Source organism: Podarcis liolepis (assembly GCF_965112155.1).
Source record: "Podarcis liolepis genome assembly, chromosome: 3".
Classification (NCBI taxonomy): domain Eukaryota; kingdom Metazoa; phylum Chordata; class Lepidosauria; order Squamata; family Lacertidae; genus Podarcis; species Podarcis liolepis.
The window spans coordinates 5,437,387-5,457,165 of record NC_139557.1 but is presented as its reverse complement, the minus strand read 5'-3'; the positions used below and the strand labels follow the sequence as shown (position 1 = coordinate 5,457,165).

At 41.7% G+C, this 19,779-nt stretch overlaps 2 protein-coding genes and 1 long non-coding RNA gene across 21 annotated transcripts in view; 1 reads left to right on the top strand and 2 right to left on the bottom strand.

Annotated features, from left to right (window-relative positions):
• The window catches only part of LOC310703179 (uncharacterized protein), a 52,669-nt gene that overhangs the window by 7,106 nt on the left and 25,784 nt on the right, over nt 1–19,779 (bottom strand). For 2 of the 10 annotated variants that reach the window (XR_014523954.1, XR_014523956.1), the window contains one exon: nt 16,249–16,738. The exons of the other annotated variants lie outside the window; for them this stretch is intronic. The gene's annotated coding sequence lies outside the window, so the exon portion shown is untranslated. Of the gene's footprint in view, nt 1–16,248; nt 16,739–19,779 lie in introns of those variants that run through there. 10 annotated transcript variants of the gene reach the window in all.
• On the bottom strand, nt 4,997–6,029 carry LOC310703212. The gene is made up of 2 exons (XR_014523998.1): nt 5,891–6,029; nt 4,997–5,762 (listed from the first exon to the last, which is right to left on the bottom strand). It is a non-coding gene; the product is annotated as an uncharacterized lncRNA (long non-coding RNA).
• Nucleotides 5,615–19,779, top strand: part of LOC310703188 (uncharacterized protein) — a 61,946-nt gene continuing 47,781 nt past the window's right edge. For 6 of the 10 annotated variants that reach the window (XR_014523962.1, XR_014523963.1, XR_014523964.1 and 3 more), the window contains exon 1: nt 6,088–6,185. Coding sequence is in view for 1 of the 10 variants with exons in the window: in XM_083495347.1 (XP_083351473.1) it covers nt 5,789–5,794; nt 6,088–6,185 (104 nt within the window). In the remaining 9 variants the exon portion in view is untranslated. Of the gene's footprint in view, nt 5,640–5,720; nt 6,186–19,779 lie in introns of those variants that run through there. The other 4 variants (XR_014523960.1, XR_014523961.1, XM_083495347.1 and 1 more) reach the window with 3 other exon arrangements.

Sequence of the window (19,779 nt, the reverse complement as noted above, 5' to 3'; positions counted from 1 at the left end):
CAGTGAGATTGGGGTTCTTCCCCCCCAAAGGGCCTTCTCCCCTTCTCCTCTCCCTTCTTCCTCTGGAAGAGTGAGGTGGGTGGTCAGGCCTCCATGCCTCAGAGCTCTGCTCGGCCGTTGGCTGGATGCCCTCGGCTCCGGTCTGGTGGGGCTGCCGTGGGGGGGGGGTGTCCTGGCGGTTCCCTGGTTGATACACCGGGTGCCCCCAGCCCCCACACAGCGGTCCCGGCAGCTTGGAAGCCGGTCAGGCAGCATGAGCAATACTGGCCACCCTCAGGAGCTCTGCGACGCCCAGGTGTGCGCCATGTTGCTTTGCCCACCATATATATAAAAGTAACAAGGTCTTTTTCAGTGGGCCTCCCTCTGGGCTCCGGGGGAGGTGGGCTCGGGATGGGCCTGGGCTTGAAGGAGGTGAGGACAGGTGACCCCACCTAGGCCCGAAGTCATCACCCCAGGCCTCCAAACTGTCCAAAATTCCTTTTGTCTTCTAAAAATCCCCAGCTAAAGTTTTCCTCTGTTTTCTCACAAGATGCATAGGCAAAGTGTTATTCTTTTATCAGTACAAGAGAGCTTCAAAAAGGCTAATGAATAGACTCTGTCAGAGCAGGCCTGAGAAGGGACTTTTATCTCAATTCAGTTGCAACATCTTGGACATGCTGCACTGTTCTCATTCCCCTTTCCTGGGAAGGGCGCCAAGAGTCCACCATAGTCCCAAGAGAGCTTTCTGTACATGCTCAGGAACCTCAACATGGGGCAGGACTCCTGAGGGAGGAGAAAGGGGAGGGAACTAGAAGGGGAATATATACTCTGTGCACATGACTGTGAACTCGTGCATGTTTTTGTGAGTTCTCACACTTGCTCCTTCTACCAGTTCATGGATGGTAGAAATAAAGCTTTTTCTCTGAAACTATTCCTTGAGTGTCTGTTGACTCCCACTTCCCTTTCCCGGGCGCAATATTTTTCCCACCCGAGGGCAAAGCCTCACAAGGCTACAGGCTCAGCCACGTCTTTCCTCGCGGCCTCCTCCTGCCTCTCCTCCTTTCCCTTGGCATTGGCAGTGCAATGGCGGTGGAAGCAGGGCCAGGGCTTCTCTCCCCCTCCGCTCTCGCTCCTGGATCCCTCTGGCCCCAGATGGCCAGGTATCCCTCTCCTCCTTCTCCCCTTCTCCTATCCCTCTGGAAGAGCGAGGTGGGTTGTCCCAGGCCTTGGAGCTCCGCTCGGCCATTGGCCGGATGCCCTTGGCTCCGGCCTGGTGGGGTCGCTGGGGCGGGGAGTCTGGGGGCTCCCCGGTTGATACACCGGGTGCCCCCGACACCCACGCAGTGGTCCCGGCAGCTTGGAAGCCGGTCAGGCAGCACGAGCAACGCTGGCCAGCCTCAGGAGCTCCGCGACGCCCTGGCGTGCGCCATGTTGCTTTGCCCACCATATATATAAAGGTAACAAAAAATGAAACATTAAAAAAAACCATCCCTGTACAGGATTGCCTTCAGATGGCTCGGGGGTCAGATAACTCCATACCCTCTTACATTTCTTCAGTGAAACTAGGGACACCATAGGGAATGGTGGGGCTTTGAAGGGCCAAATCAGAAACCAGGACGGCTTCTCTCCATGAGGGACATCCCTGGAAAATAGGGACACTTGGAGGGTTTGAACAATGTGTATTGTTTCAACTCTGTGTGAACCACCCAGAGAGGCTTTCACCCCTATCGTGTTTATCAATTAATAATAGCTGAAGAAAGGATTCAATGACTTAAGAGAGGGGGGCCTCCCTTTTGGTGAAATGTCCTTTGGGCCTCCTCCAACATAAGCCTTGCTTTCTTCTGAAGCCGTAAGTGGTAGCAGAAGCTGGACAGAACAGCTGATGACTGTTGGGCGCAAGAGATCTCATTTCACAAGTCTGTGCCAACTCATCCAACAGAGATTCAGACACCATGAGGAGAATGTGTGAGGGGATCCATGTAGGATAGTGGCCACTTTGCTCCTCTTCCCTCTGCTGTTGCACTAGTGGAGATAAAGCATGGTTTGGCTTAATGTTACACCTGAATTGGCCTTGTAGTTTTTTCACTGCAAACAAACTGCAAGCTGTAACACAGCTCTCCAACTTCCATTCTTGCCAGCTCATTTATTGCGAGCTGCGTCTTCTTGCCAGGGTTAGGAATGCTGATCCATCACCATCCTTCCTTTTCCCTCCGTTTCTTTCCCCCCCAAAGAACTAGCTTTAATATCAAAAGCATTGCAGGTGAGGTCAGGTGAGACTTTGCAAGTACACCATCTTCATTCCCCCCGCCCCACTCAATTTATTTATTATTAATGTTGCAATACATATATGAAATCTTTACATATTGATACATATACATTATATTCGTAAATTCACATTTTCACATTTATCCATTTCTTATTTCTTACTCTGTGTCTTCCCTCCACCTGTACATGACTTCCTTGTTATTATTTTGTAGCTTTATTATTGAGATTGTGATTTTGTGTCTTAATAATTAAACATTCAATCTTATTCTCTGCTTAGCTTAGCTTAACTTTGTGAAATCAGTCTATACATATCAATAAATTCTTGTTGGAGCATCTTTTGGCCATGTATTCTTTTACACATTTCCATTCCTGTTTGAGATTTTGATTAGATTGCATTCTAATTGTTGCCGTCATTTTTGCAAATTCAATCATTTCAAAAAAATTATTTTGCCAATCTTTCAATGTAGGTACTTGTTCTGATTTCCAATTTTTTGCAATCAATCATCTTGCGGCAACTGTTGCAAATAAAAAGATTCTTTTCATGTCTTTTGGGGTGTCATTTGTTATAATTCCTAAAAGGACTGTTTCCAGCTTCTTACCAATTGTTGTTTAAAACATTTTTTTCAGTTCCTCATGTATATTTCCCCAAAATTTCTTAATTTTATCACATCCCCACCATACATGATATAAGGATCCCTCTGATACCTTACATCTCCAACACAGACTCGATTTTAGTTTATAAATTTTTGCCAGTTTTACAGGGGTTAAGCACCACCTGTAAAACATTTTCATAATGTTTTCTTTGATAGTAATGCATGCGGTGAAATTAATATCTGATTTCCGAAGTTTTTCCCAATGATCTAATGAAATCATGTATCCAAAATCCTGTCCCCCTTGATCATTACTTCTTTTATTCGTTCGTCTTTGAGTTCCCATTCAAGTAATAGATTATACATTTTTGATAGATTTTTTTTTTGGGGGGGGGGGTTGTTCGAAAGTTCTATCTGGAATTTGGATTCTTCTTTTTGGAAAGCTATTTTATTTTCAGAGTTAAATTTGTCATATAATTGATGCTATTGTAGCCAGGTGGTACAAAACTGTTTACTATTATCATCTCCATGTTCTATTATTTAATACATAAACTCCCCCCCCCTTTCATATATTTTAACCCCCTTTTAAAAAAATCAACCCTTCCCCCCTTCTCTAAGTCTTCAGCCATTTACTTAATTATTATTACTACCATTTTTAATTAATATTACTACCATTTTTAAAATACACCCATATATTACTTAAAACACACTTTCCACCCCACCAAAAAAGGAAAAATATCGGCAATTAAAATGAATGTGTTGCCAAAAATGCTATTTCTTTTTCAATCAATACCAGTCATCCTGAAAGATGAATGTTTTAAAAAATGGCAGAAAGAGATTTCAAAATTTATCTGGGGGGAAGGGGGGGCAAAAGGCCAAGGATAAAATATAAAATACTTACAGATGTAAAAGACAGAGGTGATTGAAGGGAAAGTGAAATTACTGAAGGCCGCACACAGCATACTATTAGAATGGGAGACGAAAGATGAAGAGGTAAAATCAGTTATGATTAAATGGGCACAAGATGTAGGTCACAATATTATGATGGAAGATTGGGAAAAAATATGGAAAACTGATTTAAAATTTACAGATTGTTCCCTATTGAAGGAAAATTATATGAAGATGATGTACAGATGGTACATGCCACCAGTGAAGTTAGGGAAAATGTATAAAACTAGTTCAAATATGTTGGAAGTGTAAGGAAAAGGAGGGGACATTTTATCATATGCAGTGGGATTGTAATGTAATTTTTGGGAATGATATACAACGAATTAAAGAAAATGTTTCATCTAACATTTGTTAAAAAACCTGAAGCATTTTTGTTAGGGATTGTAGAGAAAGACCTGCCAAAAAAGCTGAAAAACATCTTCATGTATGCGACAACGGCTGCAAGAGTTTTGGGAGCACAAGGATGGAAGACTGAAGAAACCCCAACTAAAGAATCATGGCAAGAAAAATTGACGGACTATGCAGAACTGGCAAAACTGACATGTAAACTACGGGACAAGGATAACTGTGATTTTAAGGGTGAATGGGAACCCTTTACAAAGTATCTGAAGACGCCACAAAGCGAACTGGACTCCTTGGCAGGTTTTGAATAAACATTCACCAACTTTTTATTGATAATAATCAGCTAAATAGTTTGAGGATCTATACAACTTTGTAACATGCAGAAAACAGCAGTCTCAGAGAAACCAAAGACTGGAACTGAGGGAAGTCGGGGGGTGGAGGAAAAATGGGGAGGGGAAACAAGGATGATATGTTTTTCAATAATATGTTTTGTTATAATTTTGAATAAAAAAAATTCAAAAGGGGGGACACTTTCTTTTGTTGTTGTTGTTGTCCTCTTTCCTTTCCAATATATTTTATCTTCTTCTACCTCACCGTGCCACACACATTTTAAAAATCTTTCTAGATGTACCACCCAAGCATGGGATTGTTCTTTGAGCCCCCCAACACGTGGCAAACTTGAGTCAAGCCAGCTCTCCCCTTTCTTGACAGCAGTGTCCTGTTCCTCATACCACAACCCCAAGGATGCTCACTTGGAACCAATTTCCACTGGGGCAGAATAATTTACTCCCAAGTAGAGCTATTTAGGAGGCTCAGGCCCGAAGGTGCACTTTCATGAGCAGGAGGCATGAGAAAAGACAAAAAGGACAGTGTGTCTAGAGATGTATTTATTTAAGTAATACTTCTGCCTGTATCATTCTAAGCACCATATCATGGGTTCCCTGGTGGTCTCCCATCTGGGCACCTCAGGACACCTGCCAAGTGTCCCTATTTTCAAGGGGCAGCCCCATTGTGACACCTCCCTCTGCTGGCTCACTGGTCACCAGAGTGCAAAAAGGCCTGGTGAACTCCTATGGTTGGATCATTTCGTGTTTCTTCCAGGAAGAAGATAGACATGTAAGTAGGATTTCTCTCAGCATCTGCATTCTGTGATGATAGTGAATTGCTCTTGAGCTTAGAGGCATGAGAGAGTACTAACTGTAAGCCCCATTTCTCTTTCCTTTTTAGGCTTGGAAGACTGCGAAGAGCGATTTCGCGAATGGCAAGAAAAAATAAAGTGTGCCCTCTCTCCGAGTCCTCCCCCCCGCCAGCCCCTCTGCCCGCCCCTGCAGGCCCCTTTTCGAAAGGACTTCGAAGGTAAAACCTTTCAGCCTATAGAAGTTGATTCCAGTCCCTGAGATTTCTTAGGAAAGGTCTCTGTCTGAGGCCTATTTTGAGCTGTAGATCATCATATCCCGTGTGGCTCTTTGTTTCGCTGTAGGCTCCAGGCAAAAGAGAAGGAAAGTCCACCTGAAGGTAATGTCTATTTCCAAGGATATGTTCAGTGTATATAAGAAAGTCTCTCCAACTGCCAGCCTTCTCTTCTTTTCCTTTCAGATGATCTGATCATCGAAGACCTCGAGGAAGAGCAGGAGGAGACTGGAGGAAGAAAGACCAAAGAAAACATGAAGGTAATGTCCATTTCCAAGAATATGTTCAGGGTATATAAGAAAGTCCCCCAAACAGTTCTACTGTATATTTTCTCTGCATCTTGAGATTGCACTTACCGTTAGCTCGAATTTGGTTTCCTACAGGAAAGTTTGTGTGCTCACATGCTTAATGAGTGAAATGAAAATTGCCCTGTTTTCTCTGAAAATGGATCTATTGGTATGTCATTCTTAACTTTCATACTGTGTTTTACCCAGTAATTTCAGATTTTTTTCAAAAAAGATTTGTGCATAATATGTGCTTTCCGCCCCCTTAGTGGCTGATCTGGAAGAAGATGGCAGGAGGAAGAAAGAACAAGGAAGACATGAAAGTGTGGCATATTTACAGCACAATCCTATGCATGTCTACTCAGAAGTAAGCCCTGTTGACTTCAATGAGGGTTACTCCCAAATAAGTGGGTATAGGATTGTGGATTCATACCAACAGAGGGGTGGCTTTTGATTTAAGTGTCTCGCCAGTTATGGACTATTTAATGCAAAGAAGTGACTAACAGTATAAACTTAATGATGTCTACTCAGAACTAAGTCCTTGTGAATTCCATGGGGCTTACTCCCAAGTAAATGGACGGAGAAGTAATTACATGTAAGAATGCCAGGTAAAACGATGAGAATAATCTCAGAATAATTCTACCACTAATATTGCAGTAGCATCCAGCACAATTCTATATACTCAGAAGCAAGTCCTGCTGAATGCAGTGGCTCTTACTCCCGGGTAAGTGCAGTTTAGGATTTCACCCTCGGGAAATCAGTTTTCAGCCAGTGGTCATTCATACTATCCCAGCCTCTTATTGGGGTCCCCCCCTTCTATTTTAGCCTTATGGTTATAAACTGGCCATGATAAATATGGATTATATGAATCTACAGATATGTAGATAGTAACTAATCTTATAAGGCACAGTGAAGAAATAAGAAATAAGCAGGGGGGTAGCTGCCTCCCTAAATAAAGTAAATAAATAAAAATACTTTGCTAATTGACTAATAGCACCTGGTTCTGCCCCTTTCCTACTAGCTGCCTTATCCCGAGTCAAACCACTACACTTCCCAGCAGCGATAGCTTTCCAGGGATTTAGACAGGAGCTTGGCCCACTCTAACTCCCAGGTGCTGAACCTGAGGCTCTCTGCACAGAAAGCAGACACTCCATCCACAGAGCCAGATTGCCCCCCCCCCAACAGCGCAGGACCAGGGGGTGCAAGCATTGTGCCTCTCCGCCCTTGCCTGAAGGAGTGAAGACCCCCCCCCCGCCCAAGCAGAGCTGGAGGAGGGAGGGAGAGATGTAAAGGGAAGGATCCAGCCATTGGGGAGGGGGACCGTTAGCAGCAGAGCAGACCCCACCCCCTGGCCTCGGAAGAGGGGGGGAGGCCAAGGGGACCCCGAACCACCTTCTTGAGCAGGCATCCCCAAACTCAGCCCTCCAGATGTTTTTGACTGCGATTCCCATCATCCCTGAACACTGGTCCTGTTAGGTAGGGATGATGGGAGTTGTAGTCCCAAAACAGCTGGAGGGCCGAATTTGGGGGTGCCTCTTCTGGAGTGTCTCGTCCATGGTCTCTGGGGTGGGGATGCTGATAGCAGGAGTCCTGGCCAAGGGAGGCGCCCCTGGAAGAACGAGTCAAAGCACGACACTTCCCAGCAGCGATGGCCCCCCGCCCTCAACCCCAGGGGCTGGACCGGGGGCTCTCTGCCAGGAAAGCAGCCCCTCCATCCCCCCAGCGCAGGACCAGGGGGGGGCAAGCATGGTGCCTCTCCCCCCTTGCTAGAGGAGTGAAACCCCCCTGCCCCCCCCCCAGGCAGCGCTGGAGGAGGGAGGGCGAGAGGCAAAGGGAAGGATCCAGCCGTTGGGGGGCCGTTAGCAGCAGAACAGACCCCACCCCCTGGGGGGAGCCCAAGGGAACCCCCAGCCACCTTCTGGGGGGTCCTGTCCCTGGTCTCTCGCCTCCGTGCCGCCCCTGCTGCAGCCCTGCCCGCCTCCCGGGGCCCCTCCGGCTCCCCTTCCTCCGAAGAGAGGAGCGGGGACCAAGGGGCGGAGTCCGTGGCTGGGAATGGGAGTTCTGCCAGGGGGAAACTACAATGCCCAGAATTCTTTGCGGCCAAGACTGGGCTGCTGCCCGCGTGCTTTCAAAATACAGTGTTCATGCAGCCTATGCACGCGCTTCCCTTTTCACACACCTCCCTTTCTGTCCTAAAAAATTAAAATGATCCCCACCTAGCCTGGGGTGGGATAATCTTTCTCCTTCTAGCCTGAAAAAAACCCTTAGGCAGCAGGGAGGGAAACATAGAAAATCATTTTTTAAAAAAGTCTCCCCATTTCTATTCAAGCAACCAGAGCGGAAGCAGGATCCTGCACTGAACGTCCCTCGGTATGTCATCATAGTCAAAAGTGCAAGGTAGAGCAGTGCAGAAAGCGTCTGTCAACCTGCCCTGATTTAGGGACATTTCCCCGCCATGTTTCCTCCCACTTCTTAACCTGCATGTGGAAGTTTCTGATCAGAACCGGAATTGTGCACTTGTACAGAGCTCTCTTTCTCTTATATATCTCAATGGTGGAAGGAGGAGACCTGGCCTTCCCTCTTTCTTCTCCCAAGCACTGCTGAAGGTGTGGTGCCCTCAGAGGCACGATTCCTTTTCAGGGCTCCTATAAAAAGATGCAGAATCGGAGTAAGGGAGGCTCTGACACTTTTGACACACCAAACTTCTGCCGTGGAAAAAGCATGCCAGCTTTTTGAGTTAGGAAAGGCTATTGAGAATTGAGCTCTTAGACTTAACACGCCTGCTTAAATTTGTGAAAATCAAAGGTGTATAAAATAAATGGTTGAAACTTAGCTCCCCTCTAGCATCTCAAGTTGGTTGAAAGGACACCCTGTTGTGTTGTTTATGAAGAGATGGATACGAAATACTAAAGAGTATTATCTTCCCAAGTGATGCAGCCTTGGCTGCTCTGAGCGAGGTTCACCTTTCCAGACCCTGGCAGATACTTGGGGTAGAAACTCCCTTTTGCAAACTGGAATTAGATGGCTGTACCTATAAGGAACAGGCAGATTTTGAACTGGCACAGCATATGCCGCCTGGCAATCCCAGCAGACAGGAGAGGCTTGTTGCTGTCCATCAGCCGTCATCCTCTTATGACAGGCTGCCATTCCTCAAGTACTTGAGGAAACTGAGTGGCCACACCTGACTGGCACCAGGGGAGCTTGAGAACATAAGAATCACAGAATTGTAGAGTTGGAAGGGACCCTGAGGATCATCTAGTCCTACCCCCTGCAAGGCAGGAATATATGGCTGGCCCATCTGGCAATTTATTTGTTAAGAGGGAAAGGGAGCAGTTCTTCATAAGGATCAGAATAAATGGGGCTGAAATTGCATCCTTGAAAGCACCATCCCGGATTTGGAAAACTGATACCAGGAGCCATAGGTGCAAACAGCATTTATTGTGGGGCAGGCTTTATTTTGGAGGCTAAGGGCAGAGTTGAGTTATCTGTGATGCAATTGGTCAGTTAGTTAAGTATTTTTATTGATTTATTTGATTTAGAGGGGGCAGCTCCCCCCCCCCGCTTGGCTACGCCCATGCCAGGAGCCTGACACATCGTCTTGGGTGTGGTGATGCTTTCAAGAAAGCAATCCCCAATATTCATTTTCTTTCTTTTTTTTTCTTTTTAAATATTTTATTAAGGATTTTCTTGTTTTACAGAAGTGTAGTGCCTCATATATATTTTTCCCCATGTAACATTTTTACAAATCCGTTTCATTTGTTGAGGCATTAGGGGGAGAAGAAAATAAAAATAAAAATAAAAAAAGGAGAGAAAAGAGAAAGGGGGGTGGAGAGAGGGAAGATGGATAAGGGTGGGATTGGGTGGCGGTGTTTCTATTATGTTTAATGTATGTAGAGTTTGGTGTCAGCGTGCTTGTGTTGTTCACTTGTGTTCCTTTGGTGGTGAGAGAGGTTGGGGTTGGCCTAGGGTGTGATTGTTTGCTTGTGATTGGCTGTGGTGATCTTTGTTTTCGTGTGTGAGTGAGGTGGGTGGGTGTTTTGGATCAGGTTAGCCATATTGATTTGTATGCTGTTGGTGGATTATTGTCATTGTCCTGTTGGGCTGTGTGTGTGATAAAGGGGAGCCATACCGGGGTGAAGGCATCTTCTTCTGTTTGTCCCCGTGTCAGTTTCAGTTTATTAGTTAATTTTTCTAGTAGGGCTGTTTCCCATACTATTTGGTACCATTGGCCCATGCTTACTCCTGACTGGTCTCTCCAGTGTCTGGTTATGATGTTTCTGGCTGCTGAGAGCAGGTGGGTTATGAGTTCTTTGTGGTGTAAATGGGCATTGTTGTCTTGGAAGATGTTTAGTAGGGCCAATTCTGGGGTGGTGTCTATTACTTGCTTAGTTATTTTACAAATTTCTTGTATGGCTGTTGTCCAGAATAGTTGGATTTTGGGACACTCCCACCACATGTGGAAGTATGTGCCTGTGGAGGTGCACCCTCTCCAGCATTTTGGTGAGGTTCCTGGGTGTATTAGCACTAGATTCCTTGGTGTTAGGTACCACCTGTAGGTGAGTTTCAGTGTGAGTTCTTTTCTTTTCGTTGATATGGATTTAAAGGGGGGTTTAGACCACATTCTGGTCCATTGAGTGGGGTTTATCTCATAGCCTATGTCATTCTCCCATTGATTTTTGATTGCGTCTAGGGGATTTGCGAGATTTTGGAGTAGTATTTTGTATGAACTTTTATGGACTTCCAATCTATATAATGTGTTAAAGAAAGCAATAATATTTTGCTATCATCATAATGGCTTCTACGGATAAATATAATTCATACTTACCTCTTCTGGCTTGCCTAAGGAGAAAATTAAAATTCAGCTTTGAAGACAGGAGCCTGGGATCGTTTTAGCAACACCATAGCTGTGTAGTAGAAAACAAATAGGGAATGCCTACTTTTATTTTTCTCCCTTTCATTCAATTCCAGAAGTCTCACAAGAAGCCCAAATTACCATGCTAGTGTTGAAATAAATGTCTGCCCTGATCAGTCGTGGTTGGTGCCATGGGGCAGAGCTGCACCCCCAATACAGGCGCTGCCTCAGCTTACCTGGATAAGGCAGCGGTGAGATTGGGGCTGTGTGTGGACACAGGTGGAAGAGCTGGATTGGCTCCACCTGTGTGTCTGCACAGCCCTAACCTCACTCCCCCCTGCCCAGTTCAGGTGAACTGCAGGAATGTGGGTGTCGTGGCTGATGAACACTATGCCCCTTCCTGGTGCACATATTTGCAACCCTTACCGTCTAACACAGGGAATATTCATGTGTTTGATTCCCTGCTGGCTGGGCCCTTGCACCTATGCAGATGCATCGGCTCTCGCCGGTCTGAAAAGCTGTACCTTAGAGCATTGGGACATGATACTGAAGTGGTGTGTTTAACATTTAATGTTTTATTGTGTTTTTGTATATGTTGGAAACTGCCCAGCGTGGCTGGGACAACCCAGTCAGAATAATAATAATAATAATAATAATAATAATAATAATAATAATAATGGAATAAGACATTCCTATTTGCATGGGAGAAATGTTGGGTGGTATGGGACAGGTATAGGAGATAGCTAGTGCTCCGAAGGTGCAGGAACAGCTTCAGCTGGAATCCAAAGGAATAGGCACATTTTGCATATTTATAAAAAGTGGAACATGGAAGAAAACCATATGTGAAAACTTAGTTGCGTCCCTTAAGAGGAGCAGGACTTGTGGCTGCTGGTTTTCTGAGGGCCCAGGGGTGCTGCATCGCGTGAGGTTCATTGTGACATCTCCCTCTGCTGGTTCATTGGTTGCCAGAGCTCTAGAAGGCCTGGGATCTCCTATGCTTGGATCATTCTGTGCTTGTGAGAGTAGAGAGAGCATGTAAGTAGGATTTCTTTCAGCATATCGGATCCTCTTCATTGAGGGTCCGCGTTGCGCACAGGCCACAGGTGCAGCCCCCCTCCCTTGGGAGTGGTGCTGTGATCGAGGGGGGCCTTTAAAAGGCAGTGGTGCGGCGTTGGGGGGGTTTGCCTGGGTTTGCGCCACCAAACACCTGCCCTCGATTTAGGTGTGTGCTCTGGCCTTGCTCTGGACTTCGGTTGGTCGCCTGTTTTGGAACGGGCTGAGTAGGAATTTTTTCCATTTGGCAAATTGGTACTGGCCTCTTGGTTTTTGCCTACCTCTTAGCAATTGTCACATCTTTGTAAGGTTTGGCGGTTAGGCACTGGCTTAGTGAAATGTGGGGGAGGGGAGGTGCGGCCATCACCTGCCCCTCCAGGTACAAGGGGATTCCGGTAAAGGAATCCGCGGGTCCGGATCTCGTCCAAAGTCTGCTTGCAGGGAGGCTAGGGCCATGCCAGGACCCAGCGGGAACCCCGGGGTGAGTTTCAGTTGGTCACCATTGATGGAGCTCCAGACACGCTGAGAAGCTCCACAGCAAGAATGCAAGGAGAAGCATAAAATAAAGGTGATTAAAACCTATTTAATGATTTATGGACTGGAGGAAGGTCGTGGAGGGAAGTTACAATTTTGTTTAGGAAAGGCTGGCCTTATGAAATACAAGATATAATAAGAGAGGAAGATGGTCGATGCTTAATAATTGTAATTAAAACAGAAGGAACAGAAATAGCAACAGTAAATGTCTATGCCCCAAACACTGATGACCATAAGTTTATTCACAATTGCTTTAAGAGATTAAGTTTCCTATGGTATCAGCAGTTGATAATGGGTGGAGACTTTAGTGAAATTTTAGATCCACAGATGGATACCATATCAGTAGCCAGGAAAAAAAGGACAAAGGTTAGAGAGACAATAATTATATGATACAGTGGAATTTAGTGGATTTTTTTAATATATCATTCTTAAATGGAAAAAAAAAACTTCATTCAATATATAACCCAAGAAACACAAATATATTTTAAAAATAACTACAAATCTTCAACGTCAAGACTGGTGGAATAGGAAGGATATAAAGCTTACATCAGAGGGAAGATAATCTCCTTCTCTGCCAACAAAGCCAAGCTGCAAAGATTAAAAGAAAACAATCTAAAAACTTATTTAAAAACACTATGGGGCGATATGTCAAATAACCCATCTAATGCTACATATGAAAGAATACAACGAACATTAGAACTGAATAATATACTAGCTCAAAAAACTGAGTTCAGCCTACTAAGTCTAAGACAAATATATTGGGAACAGGGTGAAAGACCGACAAAAATTCTAGCTAATCGTCTAAAACAAAAGAAAGCGAACCAAATAATACCCTTAATAAGAAATGAAAATAACATTGCAGCGACCTCATTAATAGATATCAATAAAGATTTTTTTTTAATTCTACAAAAAATTATATGAAGGGCCAGAAAATATATCAGAGGATGAGATGGAGAACTTCTTTCAAGATATCAAAATACCAACTATTGAAGAAGATAAAAAAGATATGCTATCAGCACCCCTAAATATATTAGATATTGAGAATGGTATAGAAACAATGGAGAATGGGAAATCACCTGGACCAGACGGTTTTCCTATGGAATGGTATAAAATATTCAAAAATCTACTAGTCCCCAGACTTCTAGAAGTCTATAAGGAAATAGCTCATAAAGGTATATCTGCTACAACATTCAATGAAGCTTTAATAATGATTATACCAAAACCTAGCAAAGACCCTACTAAATGTGCAAAGTATAGACCAATATCATTAATGAATGTGGATGCAAAGATTTTGAATGTAATATTGGCGGCAAAATTACAAAAAGTTATTCAAGACTTGATACCTAATAATCAAACAGGTTTTATAAAAACAAGACAAGCTACAGATAATAATAATAATAATAATAATAATAATAATAATAATAATAATAATAATAATAATAATTTATTATTTATACCCCACCCATCTGCCTCGGCTACCCCAGCCACTCTGGGTGGCTTCCAAAAGAATATTAAAATACTGTGATATCAGATTAACAATAGATTTGATAAACTTAAACAAAGATGAAGAGGAGTTTATGATATTGTCATTAGATGCAGAAAAGGCTTTTGACAGAATATATAAAGAATTCATAGGGTTTGTGTTACGTAAATTTGGTTTACCTATAGAATACTGTAATTGGATTAAAATGAGTTATAAAAACCCAACGTCTCGGATTGTTACAAATGGAATAATTTTGAATTTGATTAGTTTAAATCGAGGAATGAGACAAGGATGTCCTCTTTCTCCATTATTATTTAATCTCTGCCTGGAACCATTAACAAGAGCAATAATTCAGGATGAGCATATCAAGGATGTAAAACACAACAAAGATAATTACAAAATTGTATTATTTGTGGATGATATCCTTTTATTTATTACAAAACCAGAAGATACAATTCCAAAAATTACGGAGAAAATAAAAACCTTTGGCAGAATATCGGAATATTCTATAAATTGGACAAAATCAGAGATTTTACCAATTGGGCCAAGGGCTACATTGTATAGAAACCATCAATTTTGGATGTTCAAAGACTTTATTAAATACTTGGATATACTGTTTTCATCAGATATAGACCAAATTGTAAAATTAAATTTGAATCAAATTATAAATGAGATTTCTTTTGATATTGAGAGGTGGGGACCTCTAAACCTCTCCCTTTGGGGAAAGGTTAATGTCCTCAAAATAAATGTTGTTCCAAAGCTTTTATACATTCTTAGAGGATTACCAATACATATTCCCAAATTTTACTTCCAAAAAATAAATCAACTATTTAGATCGTGCCTGTGGGGTACAAAGCCACCGAAAATATCACTACATAAAATGCAACTTCCAACTAAGGAAGGTGGCTTTGGTCTCCCAAATCTGGAACCACATTACCAGGCCTACCTGCTGAGTAAGACTAACGATTGGAGATCTAGCAGGAATCCCAATTGGGCTACTCTCGAATATAGTTTCTTGGAACCTCTTGTAGGGTGGACTCAACTCGGCTCCAATTTTATGAAATATCCTATTATCCTGGAGACTATTAAAGCACCTATAAAAATTTGGATGAATATAAATAAAAATAACGATGACCCCTATCAACATGAGAAATTAACAATATGGGCCAACCCAAAATTTAAAATTGGAAATCAAGTAATAATTTGGCAAAATTGGATGAAAAAAGATATTTTGACATTGAATCAATTAATTGATGAAAATTATAAATTTGTGGAATATAAGACTTTGCAAGTAAAGTATGGAATAACCAGTGAAACACAATGGCAAGACATCCAATTGAAACATATGTTGGAAAGGCAGTTTGGCCCTGACGCTATAGCAGCATCGGAAACACCCATGCTGCTACAAGATTTAATCTCTGCAGCAAAAACAAAAAACTCTACACTTGCACTATATAAAACCCTACTCAACAGGAAGAAATATGATTTAGAATATGATAGACAAAAACGGAGTGAAGAGTTGGGGCTCCAGAGAACAAATGACATATGGGAGTCAAGTATAAAATCAACAGAAATAGCCTCTATGGATCTAAGACTAAGACTTATTCAACAGAAAATAATATTCGGAGTCCACTGGACTCCTGCAAAACTATACCGGAAGAAAATAACAAGTCCAGACAACTGCTGGAGATGTGGGAGTAAAAATGCGAACTTAGTACATATGATGATTAAATGCCCAATGATAAGATTATTTTGGTGTGAGGTGAGGATATTTATAGCAAGAGTAATAAAAAGAAATTGTTATTTAGCGGAATTAAATTTAATTCTAAGTTATATTCTGGAAATGTGGGAGATTACAAGGGGTCAAAAAAAATATATGGATGTACCGTGCTATATTAGAAGCAAAAAAAGACGTGTTTTGATGAATTGGAAGAGCCGCAGAAAGATTCCATTGAGCACATGGATTGATAATATGGGCAGACTAGCTACATATGATTGAATTGCATGTTGACGCAAATTAAGAATGGATAAATATGAAGAAATCTGGAAGGAATATTTAAGCAGTAAGGCGGATAATGGTGGGAAGTAGCGGGAGGAGAGAGAGGCGGGAAAATATTGTTAAAAAGGTGTAGTCATTGGTATATCAGTGTATCCAAATCTGAATTGTCAAACCGTGTTATTAGTGTTATTATGTTTTTTGTTGCATGTGTCTTTTGCGATTGCTGTTTGTATTGAAAAAAATGATTAAATAAATTTAAAAAAAACAACCATTGATGGTGGCTTACTCTTCCAGACTTCCAACAAGGCAGGCAGGAGTTCTTGCCAATGCCTAAGCCAGGCATGCCCAAAGTCCGTTTCTGGGGCCTTATCTGGTCTAATCTGGCCCCTGTGTCAGTTTATTTCCTGGGGTAAAATCCTTTAAAAAAACCTCAACAACTTAAACCCTGAAAAAAGCTCAACAACGTCTTTGGTTGGCCCTTTGGTCAGCCTTTCACTTCATCAAATCTGTTTTTTTTTTAAATAAATTTTTATTGATTTTCCAAACACATAATAAAAACAAACAATGCACACAACAAAAACATACAAACATATAAACATGTATAATTTCATAATCTTATTTTCATACACCTTACTTCCCTGACTTCCCCATACCTCCCTTTTTCTGCATCCTTGTTTTACATTTCTTCAGCAACTCCTCCAATTAACTAATTATTTAATTAATTCACATTCATTAGAGTCTTTTTTCTTTAACTTATTGATTACAGCTGCAATTCTCTATTTCTTAGTTCCTTAACATCTTAACACTCCTCAATTTTACAACAATTTTTAAGATATATTTTAAATTTCTTCCAGTCTTCTTCCACTGTCTCTTTCCCCTGGTCACGGATTCTGCCGGTCATCTCTGCCAGTCCCATATAGTCAATCACCTTCGTCTGCCATTCTTCCAGAGTGGGTAGTTCTTGTGCCTTCCAATACTTTGCCAGAAGAATTCTTGCTGCTGTAGTAGCATACATGAAAAACGTCCTATCCTTCCTTGACACCAATTGGCCAACCATGCCCAAGAGAAAAGCCTCAGGTTTCTTAGGAAAAGTCCACTTAAGGACTTTCTTGATTTCATTATAGATCATTTCCCAAAAGGCTTTAATCTTCGGGCAGGTCCACCAAAGGTGATAAAAAGTACCTTCAGTCTCATTACATTTCCAACATTTATTATTGGGCGAATGGTAAATTTTTGCAAGCTTGACTGGGGTCATGTACCACCTATAAATCATTTTCATTATGTTTTCTCTTAAGGCATTACATGCTGTAAACTTAACACCGGTGGTCCATAACTGTTCCCAGTCAGCAAACATAATGTCATGACCAATATCTTGTGCCCATTTAATCATAGCTGATTTCACCGTTTCATCCTGTGTATTCCATTTCAACAGCAAATTATACATTCTAGACAAGTTCTTAGTATTGGGTTCTAACAGTTCTGTTTCTAATTTTGACCTCTCCATCTGGAAGCCTATTTTCCTGTCCTGTTTAAATATCTCATTTATCTGAAGGTAATGCAACCAGTCTCGTACCTTGGACTTTAATTTCTCATAACTCTGTAATTTAACTTTTTCACCGTCTTGTTCTAAAATTTCACAGTATTTTGGCCATTTAGACTCCATATTAAGTTTTTTCACCTCTTTAGCTTCCATTGGTGACAACCACCTGGGAGTTTTACTTTCCAATAAATCTTTATACCGCATCCAAACATTGTATAATGCTTTCCTAACAATATGGTTTTTGAAACCTTTATGCAATTTTACCTTGTCATGCCATATATATGCATGTCAGCCAAATCTATTATCAAACCCTTCCAGATCCAAAATGTCTGTATTCTCAAGAAGCAGCCAATGTTTCAACCAGCAAAAAGCTGCCGATTCATAGTAGAGTCTTAAGTCCGGCAGGGCAAACCCCCCTCTATCTTTTGCATCAGTTAAGATCTTAAATTTTATTCTGGGCTTTTTGCCCTGCCAGACAAATTTAGATATATCTTTCTGCCACTTCTTGAAACAGTCCATCTTGTCCAAAATCTGCAACGTCTGGAATACAAACAACATTCTAGGCAATACATTCATCTTGATGACAGCAATTCGGCCTAACAAGGAAAGTCTCAACCTTGACCATATTTCTAGATCTTTCTTTACTTCTGTCCAACATTTTTCATAGTTGTCCTTGAATAAGTTCACATTCTTAGATGTTAAGTTTACCCCCAGGTACTTCACTTTTTTCGTTATCACTAAACCTGTTTCACTCTGAAACTTCTCTTTTTCAGCCAATGTTAGATTTTTCTCCAACACTTTCGTTTTCTGTTTGTTCAGTTTAAATCCTGCTACTTGACCAAATATCTCAATTAGTTCTAATACTCTTTTAGTACTAGTATCTGGCTGTTGCAAGGTCAATACTAGGTCATCTGCAAATGCCCTTAACTTGTAATGTCTGGCTCCGACCTGAACTCCTTTAACCAACTGGTCCCCTCTGATCATGTTTAACAAAACCTCCAGGACTGATATAAAAAGTAAAGGGGATATTGGGCATCCCTGTCGTGTAACTTTTTCTATAGGTATTTCTTCCGTAACCACATTATTTACAATTAACTTTGCTTTTTGTTTAGAATATATTGCACCTATACCGTTTTCAAAACCTTGGCCTACCCCCATCCCTTGGAGATTCTTCTTCATAAAGCTCCAGCAAATATTATCAAAGGCTTTCTCCGCGTCCACAAAAATTAAAACAGCCTTCCTATTAATGTCCACTTCTAACAGTTCCAAAATGTCTATAATGTTCCTCACATTATCTGACATATGTCTCCCTGGAAGAAAGCCAGTTTGGTCCTTATGAATCTCCCCTACCAACACTCTCTTCAGTCTTTTTGCCAAAATGTCTGCAAAAATTTTGTGATCCACATTAAGTAGTGATATAGGGCGGTAGTTTTTGACCTGGTTCTTTTCAGTCTCAGTTTTCGGTATAAGTGAAATAAAAGCTTCTTTCCACGATTCAGGTGCCTTTTTCCCCTCCAAAATTTCATTACAAACTTCCTTCAGTGGTTGTACTAACCATTCCTTCAACGCTTTGTAATATCTAGCGGTCAAACCATCTGGTCCTGGAGATTTTCCCAGTTGCATATTCTGGATGGCACCCTCTATTTCTTGTCCTGTTATTTTCTCATTCAAGATCATTTTGCTTTGCTCTGAAATTTTTGGTAATCCATATTTCTTAATAAATTCTTCTATTTCCTGTTCGTTGACTGGCCCTTGTGCATATAATTTCCTGAAGAAACTTTGAAAACAATTACTTATCTCATTTGGTTTGTGGATAATCTTTCCATCCATTTCTAAACTTGTCACAGTGTTCAATTTTTGCCTCTTTTTCAGTTGCCATGACAGAAGTTTCCCACATTTATCTGCTAATTCAAATGTCTTTTGTCTCATTTGCTTTATTTTCCATTCTATCTCTTGATTCATCAATTCCATATATTGCATCTGGTAGTGCTTTATTTCTCTCAAAATCTCATGAGACTTTGGTTTAGACCTCAATTTCTTTTCACCTTCTTTCATTTTTTCCACAATTTTTTCTTTCCTCTCATTCTGCTTTTCCTCTTTATGGAGTTCTGTTGTATTAGGAAACCTCGCATCACGGCCTTGCTTGCGTCCCAAATTATTCTTTTTTCCACTTCTGTTCTCAGATTTATCTCAAAGTAATCTTTCAGTGTTTTTGGGGCCTTCTTGTAAATCTCTTCATCTCTGAATAGGGTGTCATTCATTCTCCATCTAAAGGATCCAGTTGATGTTAGTTTCATCTCCATCTTGACAGCGTTATGGTCGGAGCAAGTCTTTGGGCAGATTTCTACTTTTTTTATCCTTGGCGCCATACTACTAGTTACCCAAATTTGGTCAATTCTTGTCCATGTCATTTTTGCTTCAGAGAAAAAAGTTCCCTCTCTCTCAAGAGGGTTCCTTGTTCTCCAAATGTCAATCAAGTCCATAGTTTCAGTCATTTCAA